The 23,305-nt window shown below is 44.0% G+C and overlaps 1 protein-coding gene across 2 annotated transcripts in view; it reads right to left on the bottom strand.

Moving 5' to 3' along the window:
- AK4 (adenylate kinase 4) overlaps positions 1–23,305 on the bottom strand; it is a 47,740-nt gene that overhangs the window by 13,766 nt on the left and 10,669 nt on the right. Inside the window, exons 3-6 of one of the 2 annotated variants that reach the window (XM_048860533.2) lie at positions 15,804–15,923; positions 4,093–4,265; positions 3,276–3,394; positions 1,120–2,063 (exon numbers count right to left, since the gene is read on the bottom strand). In XM_048860533.2, the coding sequence (XP_048716490.1) occupies positions 2,060–2,063; positions 3,276–3,394; positions 4,093–4,265; positions 15,804–15,923 (416 nt within the window). In that variant the 3' untranslated portion in view covers positions 1,120–2,059. Of the gene's footprint in view, positions 1–1,119; positions 2,064–3,275; positions 3,395–4,092; positions 4,266–15,803; positions 15,924–23,305 lie in introns of those variants that run through there. The other variant, XM_048860532.2, reaches the window with a different exon arrangement.

A 23,305-nucleotide genomic window follows, 5' to 3' on the forward strand; every position in this document is an offset into this window, starting at 1 on the left:
ACGTGACCGCGCTGACGTCGCCTCCTCGCCCGGTATCGCTTTGCCAGGTTCTGGTGCTGCATATACTGCTGGAAAATGCGTGTGGTGTTTAATGTGCTCCTAATTGCCAAAGTGAGCTGAGCGGCTTCCATGCTTGCCTTGGTATGGTGTCCGCACAGAAAAAAGGCGCGGAACGATTGTCTGCCGTTGCTCTGATGGAGGGAGGGGCGACTGACAACACGGCTTACAGGGTTGGCTTCAGGGAGCTAAAATCAACAAAGGGGGTGCCTGTACATCAAGGAGTATTTCAGGCAGGACTTCACGGAGGGTTCCAATAAGAAATGGTGCACCTAAGTTATCGTTGTTATTGGAACAAGGAGGTTAGCCTGGCCTCTGATTGATACATGCCTAGATTTACCTCGCTGCACCTTCTCTGTGAGTGACTGCAGTGTGACCTAGAGGAATGAGTCCCCTAGACAGGGGAGGAGGCAAATGAGTACAAAACAAATCTGGTCTATTTCTTGTTTTGACCCACTCCATCTATCTTTTACATCTTTGGCTGGCAGCAGACGGTGCAGAAGGACTGCATGCCATCCACATCTCATGGCTGCTCGGCAGCAGATGGTACAGTACGACTGCTAGCCATCCCCATCTCTTGCCTGCCTGGCAGAAGATGGTACAATACGACTGCTAGCAATCCTCATCTCTTGCCTGCCTGGCAGAAGATGGTACAATACGACTGCTAGCAGTCCGTATCGCCTGCCCGCTCACCATAAGACGGTTCAATAGGACTGACTGCAGGACTAAAGAGAATGACCTGGTCAAGTCACTCCAAATTTAGTCCCTGCACCCATGTCTGCCCAGGCGCTCCCAGCCGACGTGGCCAGGAGCACCTCGGACATGACGATGACGGCTACCAGTCGTACTGTACCGTCTGCTGCCACAAGGCAAGGGGTTGCTGCTACTGTGTAGCAATGCCATACCGCGTCTGCCAGCACCCAGGGGACATAGGGTGACGGTTACCTGAGCGGGCTCCATGCTTGCAGTGGTATGGCGTCTGCACAGGTAACTCAGGAAAAAAGGCGTGAAATGATTGTCTGCCCTTGCTTTCACGGAGGGAGGGAGGGAACGGGGGCCTGACGATATGTACCCAGAACCACCCGCGACAATGTTTTAGCCCCATCAGGCATTGGGATCTCAACCCAGAATTCCAATGGGCAGCGGAGACTGCGGGAACTGTGGGATAGGTACCCACAGTGCAACGCTCCGGAAGTCGACTCTAGCCTCGGTACTGTGGAAGCGCTCCGCCGAGTTAATGCACTTAATGCACTTAGAGCATTTTCTGTGGGGACACACACACTCGAATATATAAAACCGATTTCTAAAAAACCGACTTCTATAAATTCGACCTTATTCCGTAGTGTAGACATACCCTTACTCATGTGATTAGACCTATTACATCAGGCTCCAAATGTGTACTGGTAAACAACAATAAAATGAAAAAATTACAGGGAAGGAAGCTGTAGCTGGTGAGTCACATTCAAAATTTTAGTGGGATAAGTTCTTTCAAACTTCTTGAGACTTTTTTTAGTACACTGTATACCAATGTCTGGTTTGCTAGTGTACATATAACTATGGAGGGTTGAGATAGTCCTTTCCACTTTCCCCCGTTGTTCATGAGATAAAACTGCATTTGAAGGCAGCTGGTGTGCTGAGAACACCGCGTAGCACGCTGACACCATACCCATCTGTTGTCTCTCATCTTATACTTAGATTGTAAGCTCTTTGGGGCAATGGACCATCTTTGTTGTGTTTGTACAGCGCCTAGCACAAGGGGGTCTTGGCTCATGACTGGGGCTCCGAGGCACTATAACAATACAAATAATCCATGACTCTGTTTTAGCTCTTAAAGAAAGCTGGTGTGGTCTTTGTGCCTGGAACATGCTGCCACTCTCAGTAAGTAACTAACCTCCATTTATCTGGAGTCTTAAAACTGATTTTTTGCTACACTTTATGCACAGGTTTTCTTTTGTTGTGTCTCTAAACTTTTTCTTTCTCATTGTCCAGTGCTTAAGAGGCTCTACCTAAAGAAGTTAAAAGAATCAGAAATGTTAAATTTTAAAATCTTCCAGCTTCAATCAAATACACAACATCCCTAAGAGACAGGTAGGGATCGTTCCATTTTACAGATGGCTCCATCTCTATCCTCCAATCAATAGATCACAATTCCTCTCAAACATCTGCTTACAGATACACAGCTATTGCAATCATGCGATTCCACCGGCACAATCTAAAGCTGACAGCTGGAGTGATCAAAGGAGAGGGGGGAAAAAGGGAGCTAGACAGAAAGCTCCTTTAAATAAATAAATAAATCTAGATTAAAAACCATACATACAATTCTTTTCTCTCAGAGACATGTGTAATAATTTGTATTCTTTATCATTTAGACTGCATCCAAAAATGTGTTAGCCACTTTCTAAGCGCAACACTATGTACGCTGAAGGATCAACTGTTCTTACGCAGCAGATTAAACATAAAACAGAGAAATGGTGAATCTCCCTATAATTAAATTTAACAGCAAAATTAGCCTCATCCTCTAAACTGAACCCAAGGCAGGCTCTGCTTTTGGCTGAAAAGAAAGAGGAAAGAGAGCACAGAATCTAGCTAGCCAGCGGCAGCAGAGGAGAAAGAAAGGCAAAGGAATCACATCTCACTGCCGGAGTTCTGGCAGGAGAGAGATCACTTGATCATTGCCTGTTAAGTTCACTCCCTCTGGGGCACCTGGCATTGGCCACTGTTGGTAGACAGGATACTGGGCTGGACAGACCTTTCGTCTGACCCAGTATAGCCATTCTTATGTACTGTAGGGCTTGAAACAGGCTCTGGCATAAGGTACAGCAGCCCTGGGGTTTGTCCTAATTTAAGGCAGCTTTTCCAGGGCTGCTCTGCAGCCAGGAAGCCCCATAGCACCGAGCAGAACAGGCAGACTCCTGCTCCTAGACTCACCCCTTCCACTACCGCTACACTGCTCCTGTCCTGGGAGAGTTCTTTGGTCCACTGCAGCCTTTACACCTCCCAATTGCCACTCGAGTGGGGCCCTGAATCCAGCCCCAAAAGGTATAGCATATGGCTGCTGATTATGGCCAGGCCAAAAATCTTAACACATACGCAATTTTGCTTGGGAGAGGCCACATCAAGATATCCCTGAGCAAGCCAAGAACAGACTTGTGGAGATGAAAACTTAGCACTTATTTTTACAGGCAGGGTCTGTATTACTTGAGTGCGTTCAAACTCACTTATATAATTCTATTACTGGCTTTGCAGCTTCTTTGTATTTTCTTAGCCGAGCAGCAACAGCATCAGGTTTATCATCTTCCCGTTGAATTAATGGTTCACCCGTGATGTCATCGATCCCCTGTGTACAAGACAAACAATACATCATGAACACTGTGCCAGATTAAACCAGTGCCACACAGTGAGCCATGGGGGTTATATGGGTGTAACTGAGGATAGAATTTGGCCAGCTATAAAGAACTTGCATTCATGTCAGATGATATCACTGCAAGACACTTTACTTACTACAATATATATAGTAGATAAAAATCTGAGTTAAAGGGATAATTAACATTGATCTATGACACTAGTACTAGTTACTATAAGACACCTTGTATTCTCCCTTGATAACAATGGCATCTGTGTGCTAGCTTGCATAACTCCCAGGATAATCATTGTGCCATGACTGCACAATAAAACACTGTGGTATTCTGGACCACAGTAAATTATAGTAGGACATTTTCTTACCCCATGATTAAAATAAATCTCATTTTCCTAAATAAATATTGTCTGATTGGAAACTGCCTTGCACACAATCTTTCAGCTGCCCCCTTAAGGCCCCCGAGCATGAAAAACCTAACTAGTTTTCTAAAACTTATCTAGCAAGAAGAATTCAACTCCCATGCATTCAGTACTTATTAGAGTATAATAGGATTTCTCCCCTTAATATTTTTAAAAAGACTAATAAGGCATTCTCAAGTGGAGACATCTTTACTGATCTAGAAGTAGATTTAAATTTTCTCCAGCTAAATTAGTCTTTAATGTAGTAAATTCTCTTACATGTACATCAGGTGGGTTGAACTCCATATTATACACTCTTCCACTAGCTGGGTGAATCCAGCGAGCGCTTAGACGATCTTTTAGCGTCTCGAATGGGATGTTTAAATTGATCACTAGATCCAGGTCACAGATTCTGTCAAGTGCTTCAGCTTGCACCAGTGTCCTAGGAAAACCTGAACAGGGGATGGAGGGGAAGAGAAAGGAAAAACAAACAAACTCATGTCATATGAACTAACAAAGGCAACTAATATTTATTGGATGGTGAAGAACAGTTTCACAATATCCGTGCTGGTGTTGAAAACCGCCAGTCCTCTGTTACAGCAAAAGCAATAAGTATCCGAGGCTTTGAATAGATGTACACTTAAAACAAATTAACACAAACACAAGAATTTACACTCCATGTCTTAGACAGGCCACTTTGTTGCATGCATAGTATCTATTAATTGCTGAATTCAAGTCGATACAAGGTATGTTCACCTTTAAAGCTTCATATGACCACCCTGTGTACCCAAGTTCTTAACTGTTGACTTGACTGACTACCTGCGAATAGCTCTGAAGTACAATCATCAGAATGCTGGGACTCAGATCTGGGATCAATTCCCAGCACTGCATCGATGACTTTTCGGCCAAGTCACCTAATCTCTGTGCTTCAGATTCCCATCTGTAAAACTGGGATAATACTTCCCTACTTCAGAAGGATGTTACAAGGGTAAACACATTCAATATTTGTGAAGGGAAAGCAAGCTGTATAAGTACTGAGACACGCCAATGCCAAGTATACCAGAGGCAGCAAGATCTCCAGGAGGGGGAGGGAAGGGAAGACGCCCCGGATATTGCATGTCCTATTCTCCAAGCCATGTGAAGAGGGAGGGAGGGCTGGAGGGAGTCTTGGCTCTTGTAGATATTAATTGCTCAAGGGAAGAAACGGCCCCACCTTTAGGGTCAGTCTATAGTCCCAAGAACAATACTGACGAAACAAACCTATTTCCATCATGAAAGTTTTGTCAGTCTTGAGCTGTGCAATTCAACTAGTGACGCATGCAGCTTAATGTACAAAGCATGCGGTACCACATCAGAGATGCGTGAAGCATGCAGCTCTCAGGGCCTGGCTTTGCTTATTCATGAAGGTGTTGATCTTGCATAATCAAACTTAATGGAAGCTTTGCCATTGATTTCAAGAATCAAACTGTTGGGTCTTAATCTGGCACCCACTGGAGTGCTGAGGGTACTGAACTGCCACTGGAATCAACAGGAATTGAGGATGCACCGCACTTCACAGGATCAACCCCTAATAGTGTAAAAACTATGCAACTTAATCAGCAAGTTACACATCTATTGGACTTGACAAGAATGGAGATCAGCGACAGGTCCCCCAGGCCAAGAAATTAAGTAATGGGATGATTAGGCCACATAACTTAATTGCCACGGTATAGGATTTATGGATTATTAATCAGTGGAGCACACCGTTTTTCTGAGAAAGGGAATACTAAGGAGACCTATAGATGAAGGGTACTCCATGGAAAAATTACTGGGGTTCTAAGTCTTTATCTCGAGCTCCGTTTTACTTGGGGTTGAGTGTGTTGCAGAGGGACTTCTGAAGAAGAAGAAGAAGAAAGGGGACTTCCCTCAGGTAACTCAGCAGTGACTTATCTGGCCATTTAAGCAGTGGTGATAAGGCTGTGCATCCCCAGCCAGGCCCCCACTCCCTATCCACCCCTCCCACTTCCCGCCCCCAACTGCCCCCCTCAGAACCTCCGACCCATCCAACCCCCCCTGCTCCTTGTCCCCGGACCGCCCCCTCCCCGGACCCCCCAACCCTAACCACCCCCCCGGGACACCACCCCCTATCCAGCCCCCCCCGTCCCCTGACTGCCCCAACGCCTATCCACCCCCTGACTGGCCCCCTGGGACTCCCACGCCTATCCAACTGCCCACCCCAGAACCATCCAACCCCCCCTGCTCCTTGTCCCCGACCACCCCCTCCCAGGACTTCCCGCCCCTAACCACCCCCAAGGACCCCACCCCCTATCCAACCCGCCCTGCTCCCTATTCCTTGATTGCCCCGCCCCCTATCCACACCCCAGTTCCCCCGGAACCTCCTGCCCCTTATCCAACCACCCCCCGCTCCCTTACCATGCCGCTCAGAGCGGCAGGAGCTCGCAGCCCCGTCACCCAGCTGGAGCCAGTCACACCACTGCGCGGCCCAGCAGGAACAGCGGGCCAGAGCGCGGGCAGTGCAGCAAGCTGAGGCTGCGGAGGAGGGGGGACAGCAGGGGCAGGGCTAGGGGCTAGCCTCCCTGGCCAGGAGCTCAAGAGCCAGGCAGGACGGTCCCACGGGCCAGATGTAGCCTGCGGGCCGTACTTTGCCCACCTCTGCTTTCAATGTTACTATATGTCTAGTAAGTACACTGCCGGTGCTATACAGCTCGATTTTTGCAGGCTACAGGATATTTCCATTCCTTTGCAAATCTCATCCTGCCTCATGTATAATCAGACAGATGCAGCACAGTCCTAATTTTAATTGCCGTGGTCTGAGAGGAAAAATATTTTGAAGTTCCAAGGAACGGACATGTTCAAAGGAAACCTTTCAGCCTGGCGTGCCTGCCTCCTCACCCCCATGGGAGAAGTTTTCTTCACACAAAATGTCCTGGCTTCAATCATACTTGGTCCCTAGCAACAATTTCATTTAACCACACCAATTGGGATTCCTAATACCAGAGGAGTTGGTACTTATTGCTACCACAATTCTCATTCCATATGCACCTTCCCCTTGCACTACTAAAGCCGAATTCTGAGTAACTAATACCTATTCATCCAAGAGTACTACAGTAATTGAGAACCTTCTTTCCTAGTCATATAGCCTAGCTACTTTAAAAACAAACCACACAACTAAATGTACATGCTTCATCCCCTCCCCCAATCAGAGTTCCCTAGTGCAAAACTCATTCCCAGTTATTGGCATTGAGACATTACACTCCATATTCTTTATGAAAATATGCTTAGGATACGGATATGACATAATTGAGATATACTTGATGCAAGATGGCTCATGTAAGACATCACTGGAAAGATTATGATTTACTGAATGTGATTATCCAATTTGTGTGTTTATCATTTCTGTATCTGAAATTAGGAATATTGACTATGTAACAATTACAGCTGTGTGTGTGTGTGTGTGTGTATGTATATTTGAGAGACACCCACCAGACAACCCGCCATCACAGCCCTGATGGCCCATTAGGAACAAACAACAAGGCTGTGAAGATACTAATCTCTCTCCTTCCTGAGATTTGTCTTGGGACTAGCTGTAACACTACTAGGTCAGGTGGTCCTGCCACATGGTACTAAACATGATCTTGGACTTCTAGTAATTTTCCACTGACAGGATGGGGAGGTCAAGTTTGGGAAACAAAAGGCTTCCCACCTGATGTAAATTCTATTTAAAGCTGGGAGAGAAGGCATTCCGGACTTTCCCCTCCATGGCCTACCCAAAAAGGAGGACTGCTGAAAGAACCTGAAGGGACAAAAGAGACTAACCTGAATGGAAAGGCAGGAGAGTCCAGACTGAGACAGGGTACAGTCTGTAAGAAGAAATAAACTCTGAGCTACAGAAACTCTGCATCCTGCCTAATTCAACATTTAGCGTGAGAAATTACTTTGCGTGTTTTAGAATAACAGCCGTGTTAGTCTGTATTCGCAAAAAGAAATACACCTTAGAGACTAACCAATTTATTTGAGCATGAGCTTTCGTGAGCTACAGCTCACTTCATCGGATGCATACTGTGGAAACTGCAGAAGACATTATATACACAGAGACCATGAAACAATACCTCCTCCCATCCCACTCTCCTGCTGGTAATAGCTTATCTAAAGTGATCATCAAGTTGGGCCATTTCCAGCACAAATCCAGGTTTTCTCACCCTCCGCCCCCCCCCCCCCCCCACACACACACAAACTCACTCTCCTGCTGGTAACAGCCCATCCAAAGTGACCACTCTCTTTAAAATGTGTATGATAATCAAGGTGGGCCATTTCCAGCACAAATCCAGGTTTTCTCACCCCCCCACCCCCATACACACACAAACTCACTCTCCTGCTGGTAATAGCTCATCCAAAGTGACCACTCTCCCTACAATGTGCATGATCACTTTGGATAAGCTATTACCAGCAGGAGAGTGAGTTTGTGTGTGTGGTTTTTGGAGGGGGGGTGGGGGGGTGAGAAAACCTGGATTTGTGCTGGAAATGGCCCACCTTGATTATCATACACATTTTAAAGAGAGTGGTCATTTTGGATGGGCTATTACCAGCAGGAGAGTGAGTTTGTGGGGGGGGGGGCGGAGGGTGAGAAAACCTGGATTTGTGCTGGAAATGGCCCAACTTGATGATCACTTTAGATAAGCTATTACCAGCAGGAGAGTGGGGTGGGAGGAGGTATTGTTTCATGGTCTCTGTGTATATAATGTCTTCTGCAGTTTCCACAGTATGCATCCGATGAAGTGAGCTGTAGCTCACGAAAGCTCATGCTCAAATAAATTGGTTAGTCTCTAAGGTGCCACAAGTACTCCTTTTCTTTTTGCGTGTTTTGACAGGTTTCAGAGTAGCAGGCAAGTTAGTCTGTCTTGTTGCGTGTTTTGTTTTATTTGCTCAGTAACCTGCTTTATTCTGTTTGCTACCCTTTTAACCACTTAAAACCTGCCTTTTATAGTTAATAACGTTTGTTTTGTTTGTTATTAAACACAGATTCTGTAATTTCTAAGGGGGGAGGGAGAGTAGTTGCGCATATCTTCCTCCATACTGAAGGAGGGGCCGAATGTACGAGCTTACGTTGTACAGATTTCTCTACAGCGCAAGACGAACCTTTGGGTCTACACTCCAAGGGAGGTGGACACCTGAGTGCTGGGGCAAGTCCCTTAAGCTGAGTCTTCCCACAGCTGATCTCAGTGTCTGTGTCTTTGGGAGGCGGGGTGTGTGTCTGTGCACACGCACTAGAGGAGGCTTAAGAGCCTGGCTCAGCAAGACAGGTTAAGGGGGTCCCATGCTGGCAAAACTGGTGGGCTCAGTGGTATCTCAGCACATCAGGTGGCATCTTGAAGGGGCAACCTGTCATAGGTATGATGGCAACAGATTGTGCTAAACTGCATGTATTAAGAGAGAAGTTCCACAGGCAGCAATTATCTACTTAGCCATGTGATGCTGTGATTAGAGATGGGTCCAAATTGCATTGGTAAGACCTAGAGCAGATATTTTCCAAGTTTTAGGGGCAGTCAGATCTCGGGTTTTGAGTCAGACTACTCTAGCTGGGATTATGCATGTATAAGCACTTCCAAGACCGGCCACTCCTGGAAGAATGCAGGATCCAGGGGTGAGCAAGATGCAGTTCAGGGCTGGTTGTGTTATAATTCCACCTTGATTGCAGGAGTGTATGAACACATTCTGAGGCACATGTCATGTATTTTATTGCAGTTCATATCTCCTAGAACTGAAAGCCACAGAGAATAAAAAAAAAAAGGTCTCTCGCCTCTAGTGTATTGCGTGTTAGTGTAGATGCATTCTTCCATCTACAGAAATGCCATTGTCACAGGAAGATACAAAATCCAGAAGCACATGTAAGCATTCAGAGGGTTTTTTGGGGAAGGGGGGAGCAGGGGGGGAAGAGTCCCTGTAGGAGCTGAGTTCTCTAAAAAACAGTTCATCTGACAGCATGTATAACGTATTGGTAGCAAGTACAGCTATAGGGTTTAATACAGCAGTTAAGGATATACTGCTAATTCACTCTTCCTCAAAGTAGACTGTATTTCTGAAATCCCATCCTGTGATGAGTGCTGGAAGCTGACCGGAGCCAGCACTCTGATCCCTTGAGCATCAGTCAGGTCCCCTGCCTAGAGGAGGCTGTTTGTGGATGTGAAGGCTAACAGGCTGATCACGCTGAATGAGCCAATTAGTCCATTAGCTGAGAGATGTCAGGAGGCCACAGGAAGGAGTTACTGGGGGAAGAGGACCTGGGCTAAATGAGCCCAGAGATCTCACCTAAGGGAGGCCTCTGTTCTTCTCTGGTCCTGTGGGAAAGAGCTAAAGGTAGAGAAGCACTGTAAACACTTTGTTATGACCAACACCAATCCAGTCTCATAAAGCAATGTAAATAAATCACACGCATTTGCCACTTACTGGACAGCCTGAGAGGTGCCTGGGGATAGGTCTACGGTGCAATTAGACACCTGTGGCTAGCCCAAGTCAGCTGACTTGGGCTAAGGGGATATTTAATTGTTGGGTAAATGTTCACGGTTGGGCTAGAGCCCAAGCTCCGGGACCCCTGGGGCCAAACCTGAACATCTATCCTGCAATTAAACAACCCCTGAGCCAGAGTCAGCAGACACGGACCAGCCACAGGAGTGTAACTGGAGCACAGACATACCCTGGGGTATCAGAGGACAGGGACGGAGCATGCCCTGTTACACACCCTTGTAGCTTCCTATGTAGAAGACTGGGTTAGTAAATAATAATATAGGATTTAGTACAGAGGATTAGGGATCTGTGCAAAGCATGCATTATACACAGCAAATTGCTTTTTCGGTATCACCCACCAACTGCTGTAGAGATTCTCACCCAAACTAGAGTAAATTTGGCACCATCATTCTGAAGGGGAAAAAAGGAAGAGTTTCTCCAAGCACTAACAGGTGTATGAGTGTGAGACTTGCCCAGAGCAAGATGGAATGGATGGTAATGTGGCTGTGGGAAAAACAAGGTTGGAATTATGAAACAAATCCTTAACTGAAAAGCAAAGCCAGGAAGCATGTTGAGAAGCCATCAGATCCCATGCTTCAGGGCTTAAATCAAGTGTACAAAACTAAGCAGCATGTATATTTTAAAAACCAGGGGTGTGGAGGATACTGTAGTGAGATGGTTTCTACAGCCATCACCAACTCCCTGAAATCCCAACTCCCATCCCATATTCTTACAAAAGATATCACAAAGGAGGGGGCAGGGTATCAGACACCAACAGCGAGAAAACATTTCTGGAGGACAGATGGGGCCTTTCAATCAATTTAGGATGAGCAGCGTGGGGTGCCATATTTTGCTTAGAATAATCAACTGTCCAGGATAATGGTACCTAGTGAGGGCAAACTGTGTATAATGAAAAATTACCTCCATTGTTGGGGTCACTAAGCCCAGTCATTCTAGGCCAGGCTTTCACCCACCTGCTCATACAGGGACAACCTCTTATTGTTTTCTCCAAGCTCAGTACCACCACAGACACACACTGCCCCATGGCAGGGCAAGAGTCTAAGTACCTCCAAAAAAAACAGTTATGTGCCATGCTCCAGCAGTTACCAAGCACTGGATGATTTGAGGTTATAAACCCCAGCCATGCCTGACATTTACAGAGAGGTCAGCCATTGACACCCGAACCTGGATGCATCAGATCTAGAAACCTTCCCACATGTACAAGAAGTCAGCTGCCCCTCATCTTGGATCTCTGCCTGTAACCCAAAGGAATACTGTGTAGCGCTATCCCTCCCAGCCTGAGGGAATGCTAAAGCCTGTTACTCTGATCACCAAGCAGTAATGATATGCTGCAGTAAAAAACGATTATAAATATCTATCTCCCTGGGCACCTCAGATCTGCAACAAATCTGCACCACCATGTCATACCAGAGCTAGTATTCTCCAGGTACAGAGTGACATTTACTCCGGTCAGTTTTTATTGAACACACACACACACACAAAATAGCGCACCTTTACGCCAAACAAAGCGAATTGTAGAACGGCTCCCTGCACCTGCTCTAACGCCAACTGTTTTTTCTGCTCTGCAGAGCACATTTTCACTGCGAGCTCCTTTCTTTTTTGGGGGAGGGGGGCAGAGAGAAAGAGACAGGGCATGTTAAATCCCAGGGCCAAGGTCATTCAGACCTTAAGGGCTGTTTTGCAGCAGCAGAGCCCATGAAGTCCAAAAGGAAGTCTGGTTTTGTGATTTGCTCCAGGATGGCATTTTGAGCCAAACAGTCCAGTCAGCTGTTTGGTCCCTCACAACAGCACAGACTAGGGAAGTCAAAATGTTGCACTGTGGCAAAGTGGTGAAAGTCAGAAGCCCAGAAATACCCTAAACGTACACAGTCATAAATATTGTGTGCACACCCTTACTCTCTACACCTGTGTTTAAAGCCAGGAGCTGTGACGATTCTAGAACACCAGTAGGACAGATTACCTAGAGTACAGTGACTTATGCTACAGGGCAAGGAGAGTCCACTCCCCAGGATGCACTTGTGCCAAGGATAGACTGGGAAAGGAGGGAAGCTAGGATCTCAGCCCTGCTGCTTGAAGGCCTTTGTGATGTCATAGGCTGAGCTGCCTCAGTTATATTAAGTCATGTATATGTTTAAGCCCTTTAATTCTTCTCATTATTTTGCCTCCACTAGTTCCTGTGGCGAGGGGTTCCACAGGCTAGCCATATGCTGCACAGTGTACTGCAGTCTTTGTAAAGCTTACTGCCTGAACTTAATCATTCAGGAGGCGTCTCCTTGTGAGCACAATACTCATACTAATGGCATGACTGCTCTTGGTCCCCACTTCCCCGGGAAGCTATATTGGTAGTTAAAACCCCAGGAAGACCTGTGCACTTGGCAATGTATTTACTCCCTCCAGGGGAACAGCGGACTCTTTAAATGCTCTCTTTTCTGACATGTGCAAGTGGGTGCCACACAGGTAGGGGTGTGTGTTTTAGTGGAAGAAGTGAAAAAGCAACAAAGGCAGAAAGTAGAGAAAAGGAAGGAGAGACTGGGAACATATGGATTTTGTGAAGGGGCCTCAGGACTTTCTAGCATCCCCCAGGCCAGAGGCAACATGGGATACTGGAGACATACATCCCCCATTCTTTCCTGCCTGGACCTGGTCATAGGACAGTTTTGCACCTCCATTTGCAGCAGCGTTGCTTGATCTAGCCATCCAGGTATTCTTATTGATTTGTTTCAGAGTAGCTGCCGTGTTAGTCTGTATTCGATGAGCTGTAGCTCACGAAAGCTTATGCTCAAATAAACTGGTTAGTCTCTACAGTGCCACAAGTACTCCTTTTCTTATTGATTTGATCACTCTCGTATCTGTCCTCCAGTCACTTGTTTGCACCAGCAACACAACAAAATAGACTAGCAGGATTTCAGTGCCTGGAGCTGATGCACAAGAACTTGAGATTGAAATCAACCTCTGGGGTGCAGCTAATGCAAGCAGAGAAGGAGCACAAGAAAGGGAAGCAACAGAGACAAGGTAGCTGCAGAGGAAAGACACCGAAGGAAGCTAGGAGAGACTCACAATATGCATTTTAAAAAGTTAAATTTATGTTTGTACGGCAGCCTTGACTGGGTCCATAAATTCTCTAAGTGTCAACAAAAGCCACTGCAAAAGAAACAAGAGCCTGCAGTTCAGAGCGTTGGTGTCCTTCATAAGGAAACAAGATGATCATTTACACAAGCACCACAAACCATTCCAGTCACCTCATGGCAACATGGGCTAACACTGGTTGCTTTATTTGGAGAGACAGGAGCGCATCAAAACCCAGAGAGTTCTGGCAATGCTTTATTTGCTTTTCCGTGAACAGCAACATTTCAGTACAGAAATGATAAACTTCCAGTGCCCTTGTATTAATGAGGCGTAGGTCTGAGTTCTAGTTTAATGACGGCCAAATTCTGGGATTCCCAGATTAAGGAACTATCATAGGGTTTGAATGATTATGCCCACCGGAAAAGGTCATCTCTCTAGGGCAGAGATCGGCAGCCTTTGGCACGCAGCCTGCCAGGGCAAGCCCCACGGCAGGCCGGGAAGGTTTGTTTACCTGCCACGTCCGAAGGTTCGTTTACCTGCTGCGTCCGAAGGTTCAACCGATTGCGGCTCCCACTGGCTGCGGTTCGCGGTCCCAGGCCAATGGGGGCTGTGGGAAGTTGCGGCCAGCATATCCCTCGGGCCGCACCGCTTCCTGCGGCCCCCATTGGCCTGGAGTGGTGAACCGCAGCCAGTGGGAGCAGCGATCAACCGAACCTGTGGACGTGGCAGGTAAACAAACCGGCCCAGTGTGCCGGGGGCTTACCCTGGTGGGCTGTGGGCCAAAGGTTGCCGATCTCTGCTCTAGGGAATGCTCTGAACAGAGTTCAGTTCTAGTATGGACCCTAATCTCGAGCATATGCATTTATAAACACCTAATTATAATGTAAATGAATAAGTGATTGCTTATACTGTGCTCGTTATCATGGTGTCTGAATGCCTCTCCATTAGTCATTTTTTACATTTAAGTTAGAGATGCTCAGAAATGTTTCTTCTAAGATTCATTGAAAGAAATGGAACTTTTGCAAAAAAACCCGTTCATTTTACCCCCTTACATCCACATAAACTCAAGCCCACTGCTCTACTAGTAAGTAAAATCAAATATTTAGAGCAACATATAAAAGACTAAATGCAAGCAACAGTGGAGACTAGGGGCACCTCAGATTTTAAAACTACACTCACTCTGATAAAAATTCATATTTTAGGCCTGATATTTACAAAAGGCCTCTAGTTTTGTTGCATTTAGACATCCCGCTATTTGAGTGCTCCCACAAGTGATTCTGGGTGTAAAATTTGGGGCTCAACTATTTGCAGGAACAAAAATTCATCTTCACAACCAAGAAGGCTTTTAAAACAAACAAAAAAAACACACAAAGGCAATCGTGTTCAAAGTGTTTTTAAGGGTTCTGATTAGCATACATGTTGCGTGGTTGATACTTCACATGTCTATGAACAAGAAACAGCAAGTGATTTATCTTGGCTTGTGTCCAGTCACTCCCATGTACCAGTTGCTCCATGTCATGATTTGGAACAGCAGTGTGAGAGACTGTTTGCTGCATAAAGCTGATCTAAGTCAAGGATTCTGACATACCTTCCCATGGGAGACTGGCCAGACACACACGCACTACTCCTCACAGGAGCGGAAGGGAAGGGGAACAAGCTAGGGGCTTGTACATCTTCCCTTCACCCCTCCCTGCCTTTTCTCTGCACAGAGGGTCACCAGCAGTGACTTCTCGTCCCTCCCCACCCCCATGAGCTAAGAGACAACTGTGACACAGAGTCCCTCAAGGTTCACAGAATTTCTGGTGGCCATAGCCCATAGTTTGAAAACTGCAGACACTGGGTACAGAGACCTGACCGTTAAGGACACGAAGAACCCACAGGGGAGAAGGGAGCTGTAGGGTGAATGGTGACTGCAGACATGCTCTGTAACAGTTTGCTCTATACTAGGCACTGTTCCATGCTGTCTGACTACCATGATGGTGATGTAAAACCCCTTCCATTAGAGTGACAGTACCTTGAGTGGAGCTTCTGACCTCTTGCTTAAATTAACAAAATCTTTCCTCAGTACCTGTGATCTCGTGCAAATAGGATCTGAGTTTCATTTTCAGAAGCATGAGTCTTTAAGAGGAGACCAGCTGAACAGCTCTGTCCTTAAAAGCTCTCAGAAGTGTTTTTGCTTTCTCCTCCACCCCTCCCTCGCTGCTAAAAATATTGAAAAGCTGTGGTTGGTTTTATTTGTTTTCCTGTGAAATCGTTCCTGGGAAAGTAATGTCTTATTCAAAGAAATAGACTTCAAGAGGTTGACGAGGACTGGGATTTTCAATCCCCAACGAGCCACCAGCACAGAGGGATACAAGATTATTGCACCCATGATACCAAATTATGCACATCAGTTTACTGACCGTCAAGTAGCCAATGCTGAGACTGCTTTTTCTCCAGCTCCATCATCATGACACGGGTGATGACGTGATCCGGTACCAAAAGGCCTTGCTCTAAATACTGCTTTGCCAAGACACCAACTTCTATTAAAGAAACAAAACATGTTTCAATAAAAAAAACAAACCAACAACAACAAAAAAAAACTGACACACCCCCACCCAACACACACATCTACCTTAAAATTTCCCCTTGATAACATTAATCCAGAAACCCCTCTCTAGCCTCCTTTTTGCTCATTAGCTTTGTTGGGAACACTTCCTTGTTATTGGGGACCAGGGACACTTAACAGTGCTGTGGGAAAACCTAATTTACCAGCTGTGAAGTTGTAGGCTAGGGAATAAAAGAGTGAGGCTGCCTTGAGGGACAAAGAAGGCCAGGAAAATGCCAAGTGATTGTTGGCAGTCTTTTCTTCAATTGATTGGGTGAAAGGATGCTGTATGGATTTCTTGATTAGTGGACAGTAGAACACAGAAGTGCATTTGTGCTAAACTTTTGCAATGCTGGATGTATATGCAGAATTTTAAGAGGGACACCCTGCCAATGTTGACCCCAAAAACTTAAATATTATATATTTATTTTATTTTACTTTACAAATTGCCCCCTCCCTGAAAGTGGGGTGGTTGGTTTTTTTTTTTTGGAAGGAATAATATCCTTCCCACTGCATCTGCAGCCTACATGTAAGAACCAGGAAACAAAAGTGGCCATAAGTTTAATGATTCTGTTGAGTCATCAAGGCTCAGTGAAATAAGACTAATAATAAGCCAAAAATAAGACTAATATTTTTAAAACTCTCTTTTAATAATGTAAAGTTATTATTAACACAGATAGGGACATTTAAAAATTACTATTAAACATTTACATTGTGGTGGTGCTCAGAAGCTAACCAGATCAGGGCCCTATTGTGCTAGGTGCTGTATAAGTAGACTACAGATTTAAACCTTTTTCCTATATGTACAAGTTTATGCATAACCATTGCAATCCCTCAGAGAATGGATTTCCAGCCGAGTACTACAGGGACAATAGCAGAGGCTCCCATGAGTTTGAAAAATAATTAGAGTACTGGAACACTGCACAGACATTTTAGTAGGGTTAAACCTGTCTGAGAGTTTCCTTAATCCTATTCTTCTCGCTTCCCCCACCCCCAAAAATTAAGGATTAAAGTGGTGTTAAAAATGTGCACCATCTCTTACATAGGACTTAGAAATAGTGTTTTGTGTGCAGACTTTATGGGAATGCCTAACAAAGTTAAACATGGTTCATCAAAAATCTGAACCCACACTTAAGCTTTTACACAAAGCATTTTGTTATTGTTACTGAATTCAGAACATTGCTTTCTAGCCAAGTTTTTCTAGACCAAGAGCTTGAATTTGGAATGTGTATCTTCTCTGTTTGAATATATATACACCCAGGAATGAATAATTTTAAATACTTTTGCAACCTGACTGTTATAAGCTTCAGAAATCTCAAGAGCTAGCTCCATTTTTTTTAAATCCAGTGTTCATTTTCAAAGTCCATTGTTGTACCAGTGCAAAACTCAGTGTAGTTAGGATAATTAAATCTGAAAAGAGTCTTGCAATAGCCAAAGTCACTCAAACAGCCATCACCAACATACAATTAGATCTAGAACACGAACTTTTTATTACTGTTGTCATTGCAAATTTGAGTATAACATTTTCTGCTTCAAAAGGGAATGCTGTTTTTTCAACTAAGTATCACAGCCTCATAGGAAACGTCAGCATGAGGTGGAACAGAGGGTGGTTAAGGCACCAGAGTGGGACCCCAAATGCCTAAGTTTAACACTAGCTCTGATACAGACTTCCTGAGCAGCCTTGGCCTAGTCACCTAATTTCTCGGATTCAGTTCCCCATGTGGATAATATCCCTTAAGTCACAGGGTGCTGGAAGTTATAGAACATTAAGAACAGTAAAAAGTATCACTTCTTGGAATAGGAATTTCACAATTAGAATAAAAGTGCATCTCCTCCTAACCCATATTTCATAGGCTTGAAATGCCTAAGCAACAGCTGCCACCTTAAACTAATATTTTCTGGAACTTCTACCAACTTTTGATCAACTCATAAATTTTCCAGTGAAGCAAGTGCATACAATAACCATGTTCAAATGTCCTTAACTAGTTTTTTTTTAAATGGCATGAAGTACATGCAAGTTGGAAAGCTATCCCTAAACTTCAGTACTAGTGTTAACTATCACAATTCAAGTGTTCCTTTTAAAGGAGGTTCCCTTACCAGCCTGGAGTTGCAACACTGTAGCCTTGCATGAGTTTGGACCTATGAAGTTTTTACCTTTTACTGGGTAGGAAAATGAGTATACCACACAGTTCTCTATCACGGAGGGGTTGCAGAATTAATACATCTGCAAACAGCGGCCTCTGGAAACACAAATCATCTCCACCAGATTCCACCAACCCAGAAACAGAGATTCTCCAGAACCTTCATTTTCCTAACTGTGGCAAAATACTATGCCCTCAAACCAACCACACACAAGCTCAAACACAGATTGAATTTTACTGAGAATTAAGAGCAATCATCTGAAGAGCACCATAATTTTTTAAATCCTATGCACTTAGAGAGCTAAAAACCTGATATATTTAAAACAGATAGATTAATCTCTCAAACAGCAACACATTTCACCTTTCAGAGTGGTAGCCATGTTACTCTGTATCAGCAAAAAGAACAGAGTACTTGTGGCACCTTAGAGACTAAAATTTATTTGAGCATAAGCTTTCGTGGGCTAAAACCCACTTCATCGGATGCATGCAGTGGAAAATACAGTAGGAAGTGTATATACATACACACACACACATACACACAGAGAACATGATCTTGTGATCTGAAATAGGGAACAGTTTAAAGATTTTTAACCAGTGAATACAATACTCTATCATTTTTATCACTTGCTTTGGGTAGCATACACAGGCTTGGGTGGATGAAGACATATTTGGCTAATGCAAATGTATTTAATACTGTCCAATAAGACCTCCATTGGGAACTATGTCCTGCACTTGTAGGGAATGGGCTCATTATGGAGAAGTTTCAGAGTAGCAGCCGTGTTAGTCTGTATCCGCAAAAAGAAAGGAGGACTTGTGGCACCTTAGAGACTAAGAAATTTATTTGAGCGTAAGCTTTTGTGAGCTACAGCTCATGAAAGCTTATGCTCAAATAAATTTCTTAGTCTCTAAGGTGCCACAAGTACTCCTTTTCTTATTATGGAGAAGGTTGCTCTCATCGACTGCTGGAGCAAACCGATGTGCTGCAGTCAGTCCATCTATAAATCTCGCAACAGAGCTGGGACTAGAATTCTGCTCCTTCCGTTCCATTTACACAGGACTCAGAACTAATGGGGGGGTGGAGAGGAAGAGAGAAAACTCCACTTCTTCAGCTGATGGTGGTAGCATCAGCAAGCCCTATATCCTATCTTTCAGCCAACCTCTAGAGGGCAATGTCTCACATGCACACTCACCCCTGACCGAACCAAGGTATGAATGAATTGCTTCACCAGTTTCCTTCCGTCTTTTTACCAAGTCTCTTCATCTTTTAGTCTTCTGTAGCTTTTACCAAAAAGTTTATTCAGACAGAATGTGTTTTCCCCTTAACTAGCTGAAACATTATTAAAACCTAAACACTATGTCTGGTACACAGAGTAAAGCAATTCACTCATTTTGCCTCAATATTCTTACCCCCATAGGATAGCAGTGTGTTAAAAATGAGCATTCCCCCTCTTTATTAGTCAGTGGGAAGTTTCTTACCAATTGGCTTGTGACTAATACTTTATCAGATACCATTGTTTAAAAATCAGCTTTATGAAACAAACAGTGATTGAATGCCAGTTTAAAAACAGAATTTTAAAAAAAGAAACAGAATAAAAAAAATTTTTCTTGGATTTCATTTATGCACAAATGGTGTATTTTTATGAGAACCGTCAAACAATTAAAAAAAATCACATTTAATCATGAGATTAAAACAAGATGTAATTAATCACAATTTTAATTGCACCATTAAGGAATAAAAGAATGCCAATTTAAATTACAATATTTTGGATGTTTTTCTACATTTTCAAATATATTGATTTCAATTACAACACAATACAAAAAGTGTACAGTGCTCACGTGATACTATTTTTGATTACAAATATTTGCACTGTAAAAAAGATAAAAATCTACAAATTGAAGCATGAAGAAGTATGTGAATGTTTAGCATATCTGGCATGTAAATACCTTGCAATGCTAGCTACAACAGTGCCATGCAACCGTCCAGTCTCACTTTCTGGTGACGTAAATACGCCAGCAGCAGCATCTCCCATAAATCTAAGCAAGCTTGTTTGTCTTAATGATTGGTTGAACAAGAAGTAGGCTCGAGTGGACTTGTAGGCGCTAAAGTTTTATATTTTTTTTCACATAACTGCACTCAGAAATAAAGCATAATAATTCTACATTTGTAAATTGCACTTTCATGATAAAGAGACTGCATCTCAGAACTTGAATAAGGTGAACTGAAAAATACTATTTCTTTCATTTACTTTTACAATACAAATATTAGTCATCAAAAATAGATACGAAGTGAGCACTGAACACTTTATATTCTGTGTTGTAATAGAAATCAATATATTTGAAAATGAAAAAAATCCGAAAGTATTTATAACAAACAATAATAGAATACCAATTTAAATGTAACAGTGTGATTAATCACTACTTTTTTTAAAATCTAGTTTATTTTTTTTCATTAATTCCTGGAGTTAACTAGGATTAATTGACAGCCCTAATTTTTATTATTTTTTAAACAAACAAGCCTTAAAAGCCCTCCAAAGAACAACTAGTTAATTAGGATCAATTGTATGGTTAAAACCCAGAATGAGTAAGAATCAGAGCACAGCTTTACCACCCCAGGGAGCAGGATAGGAAAGACTGCAACTCTGGGATCCCTACTTCCACCTTGATACAATCTGGTTCCAGTGAACTCCCCACTGACCTATATAGTAGGGGGAGTACCACTCTGGCAGCAGCTGTCCTATCCACCTGTGCCCAGCGGTGCAGGTAGCCAGCACAGCAGAGTAAGTGGACTCTTCACAGGTGCACAGCAGCATTCATGATTTGGCTCCTCGAGAGGAACCTTTAAAGAAATCCTAAAGCAAAAACAGACAAGTCCAGTAGTTCAACACTTTCAATGAAGAAAGTGGTCAGAAACTTTCCTTCAGAAATGTGGAAGCCACAGGTTGATCAAGAATTGCTAATGGGATCTTTCTATAAATAAAACCAAATAAGATTGGGTCCTAGAAATATCCTAGAATTGAGATTATTGCTGCCAAGGAAAATGAGAAGACTACAAGGATGTCCAATTCTGGCATGTGAGAATGTAGTCTTAAAAGAAACACTTGGGAACACTGTAAGGCAAAAAGTTCACTCAGTAGACTGCAAAGATGAGTCACTGGACTGAGATACCTAGGGTACTTCTCTTTCTATGCTGAAGTTTAAAATAGCATGGGGAAGTCAGCTATTTGCCTGTTGTTGTAGTAACAGGGTGAGCCTGTGTAGATACAGATGACCAGGAGTGACTTTTACCATTGAAGGCAATCCATTTCTGTACTGGAATAGTCACCAGCTGTAATGAATGCATATTGCCACCATTACTGCACTGCCGTTCACTTTTCTCCTGCTCCCAAGGTCTCTAAACACATGAGAGGGGAAAATGTCTGTCTTATTCAACCTGTGCACAGGCACCCCTTGGGCATGAACTTTTATCACACCCTTCTGCAAGCACTTTTTGTGTTACCTGTTCACATGGTCTGCACTAAGCCAAGGGCTTGGCAAGAATGCACTTGTTGCTAGGGACAGACACTCCCAGATTCAAAGCACTGAAGTTCCTAATATGAACTGGTATTCATAACTATAAGTTTATTTACTTAGCCACAAGGGGAAGTTTTCTGTACGGAACCCCACTGACTTCAGTTGCAATCTACCACCACAGAAGCAGTTGCTGGACTGGGGTCTATGTCAGTTTCTCAAAAATAGGCCAGATCAGACATGCAAAACCTGAAGTCCCTGGACATCCTTCACTCAACACTGAAGCCGTGGTCACATTCTTGTACCTGGAGCACATACGGGGACCTAGAAGACACTGCAACATACTGCAGCTGATTAATAGTCTAGAGAAATGCTGGAGGCCCCTTGTTAAAATTCCATTGCCACCATTACCTCTGTGAAAGGATGGTTAGGATGATTTCCTTCCCACTAATGGACTGCTCTTCCTCTCTGGACACTGCTAAGTCATCCCTACCAGATAGGTATATACTCAGGTTGGTAGCCCATGAGCAGAGATTAATAAGGCTGGGATCTTCACTTACTACTGTTACCCGCACTAACCACATTAAAGCTACCATGGGTATACCTTCCTACACAGCAATTACACCTTAACTTGCACTGTAGATGTAGCCAGAGACTCCCGTGATACTTTCAAGTAATGGCAGCATGTTAAAGTAATCTTTGGCCTTGAAAGCGGTAACCCTCAGTACAGCTCCTTAGCTGCCTGGCAGCGAGGCTCACCTTCAGGGATGTTTTAAACAATGGAAGAGAATCCCTTCCCCAGCACCTGTCAGTTGGCATGCACTGAAAAAAAGAGTCCAGGCTCAATAACCGAACCTCCAATGTGACAATTTGGGATTTGCCCTTGATAGAGAAGCTGTGGCCTGTAATAATGTGCAACATTTACATTCATATGTTCAGAAGTGACTCATGCAACCCGGTTTGTAGTCATTGGTCAGACGGCCTTAAAAGGGAAGGCGACGGGAGCAGTAGCATGCTGCTGGCGTCCCTGACCACACTAACCTTCCAGAGGAACAGCCCATCATTAAGAGGATTAACAAAACCTAAGCAGTGCATACAAATTAAGTTTATTCCCTCACAACATCCTCAATGTCATTGCCCCATCTCCCTCCTCCAGTCACAAGGCACCCTCTTCCCCCTCCCCCAACCAGATCACACATTTGTCAAAACCAGGGCTGTGGTAGCAAACCTGCAACATTTCTTGCCAATAGATCTTGGGTTTCCAGCCAAGGCTGCTGGTATTGAAATGAAAACAAGACAAGAGAGTGAGAAAGTCACTGCTGTATTGGCTCATGGAGAATATATTTCCAAACACATAGACTCTGAGAAAGTGTGATCTTCACGGCACAGCTGCTGCAAAGTTCTGGAGTGCCCAGCTGCTAGGAAACTGGCATGGATGAAAAAAAAAATGCAGCACAGAAGTCCTAAAGGAAAAGCCAAATAAGAAGGGTTTTAATTTTTCAACGGCCCTCTAGTTATCTTCCCATGGCCAGATTTCTCAAGATAAGCTCATACTTTCCCCTGCACAAAGTAACCTTTTACATGATTTCTTGTTTATACTTCATCTAAATTATCTAACGTTAATGAAGAAAAGAGTTAATTCAACACTAGCAACAGTTAACTGTGTACT

This window comes from Caretta caretta, chromosome 8 (assembly GCF_965140235.1).
Source record: "Caretta caretta isolate rCarCar2 chromosome 8, rCarCar1.hap1, whole genome shotgun sequence".
In the NCBI taxonomy this organism is placed as follows: domain Eukaryota; kingdom Metazoa; phylum Chordata; order Testudines; family Cheloniidae; genus Caretta; species Caretta caretta.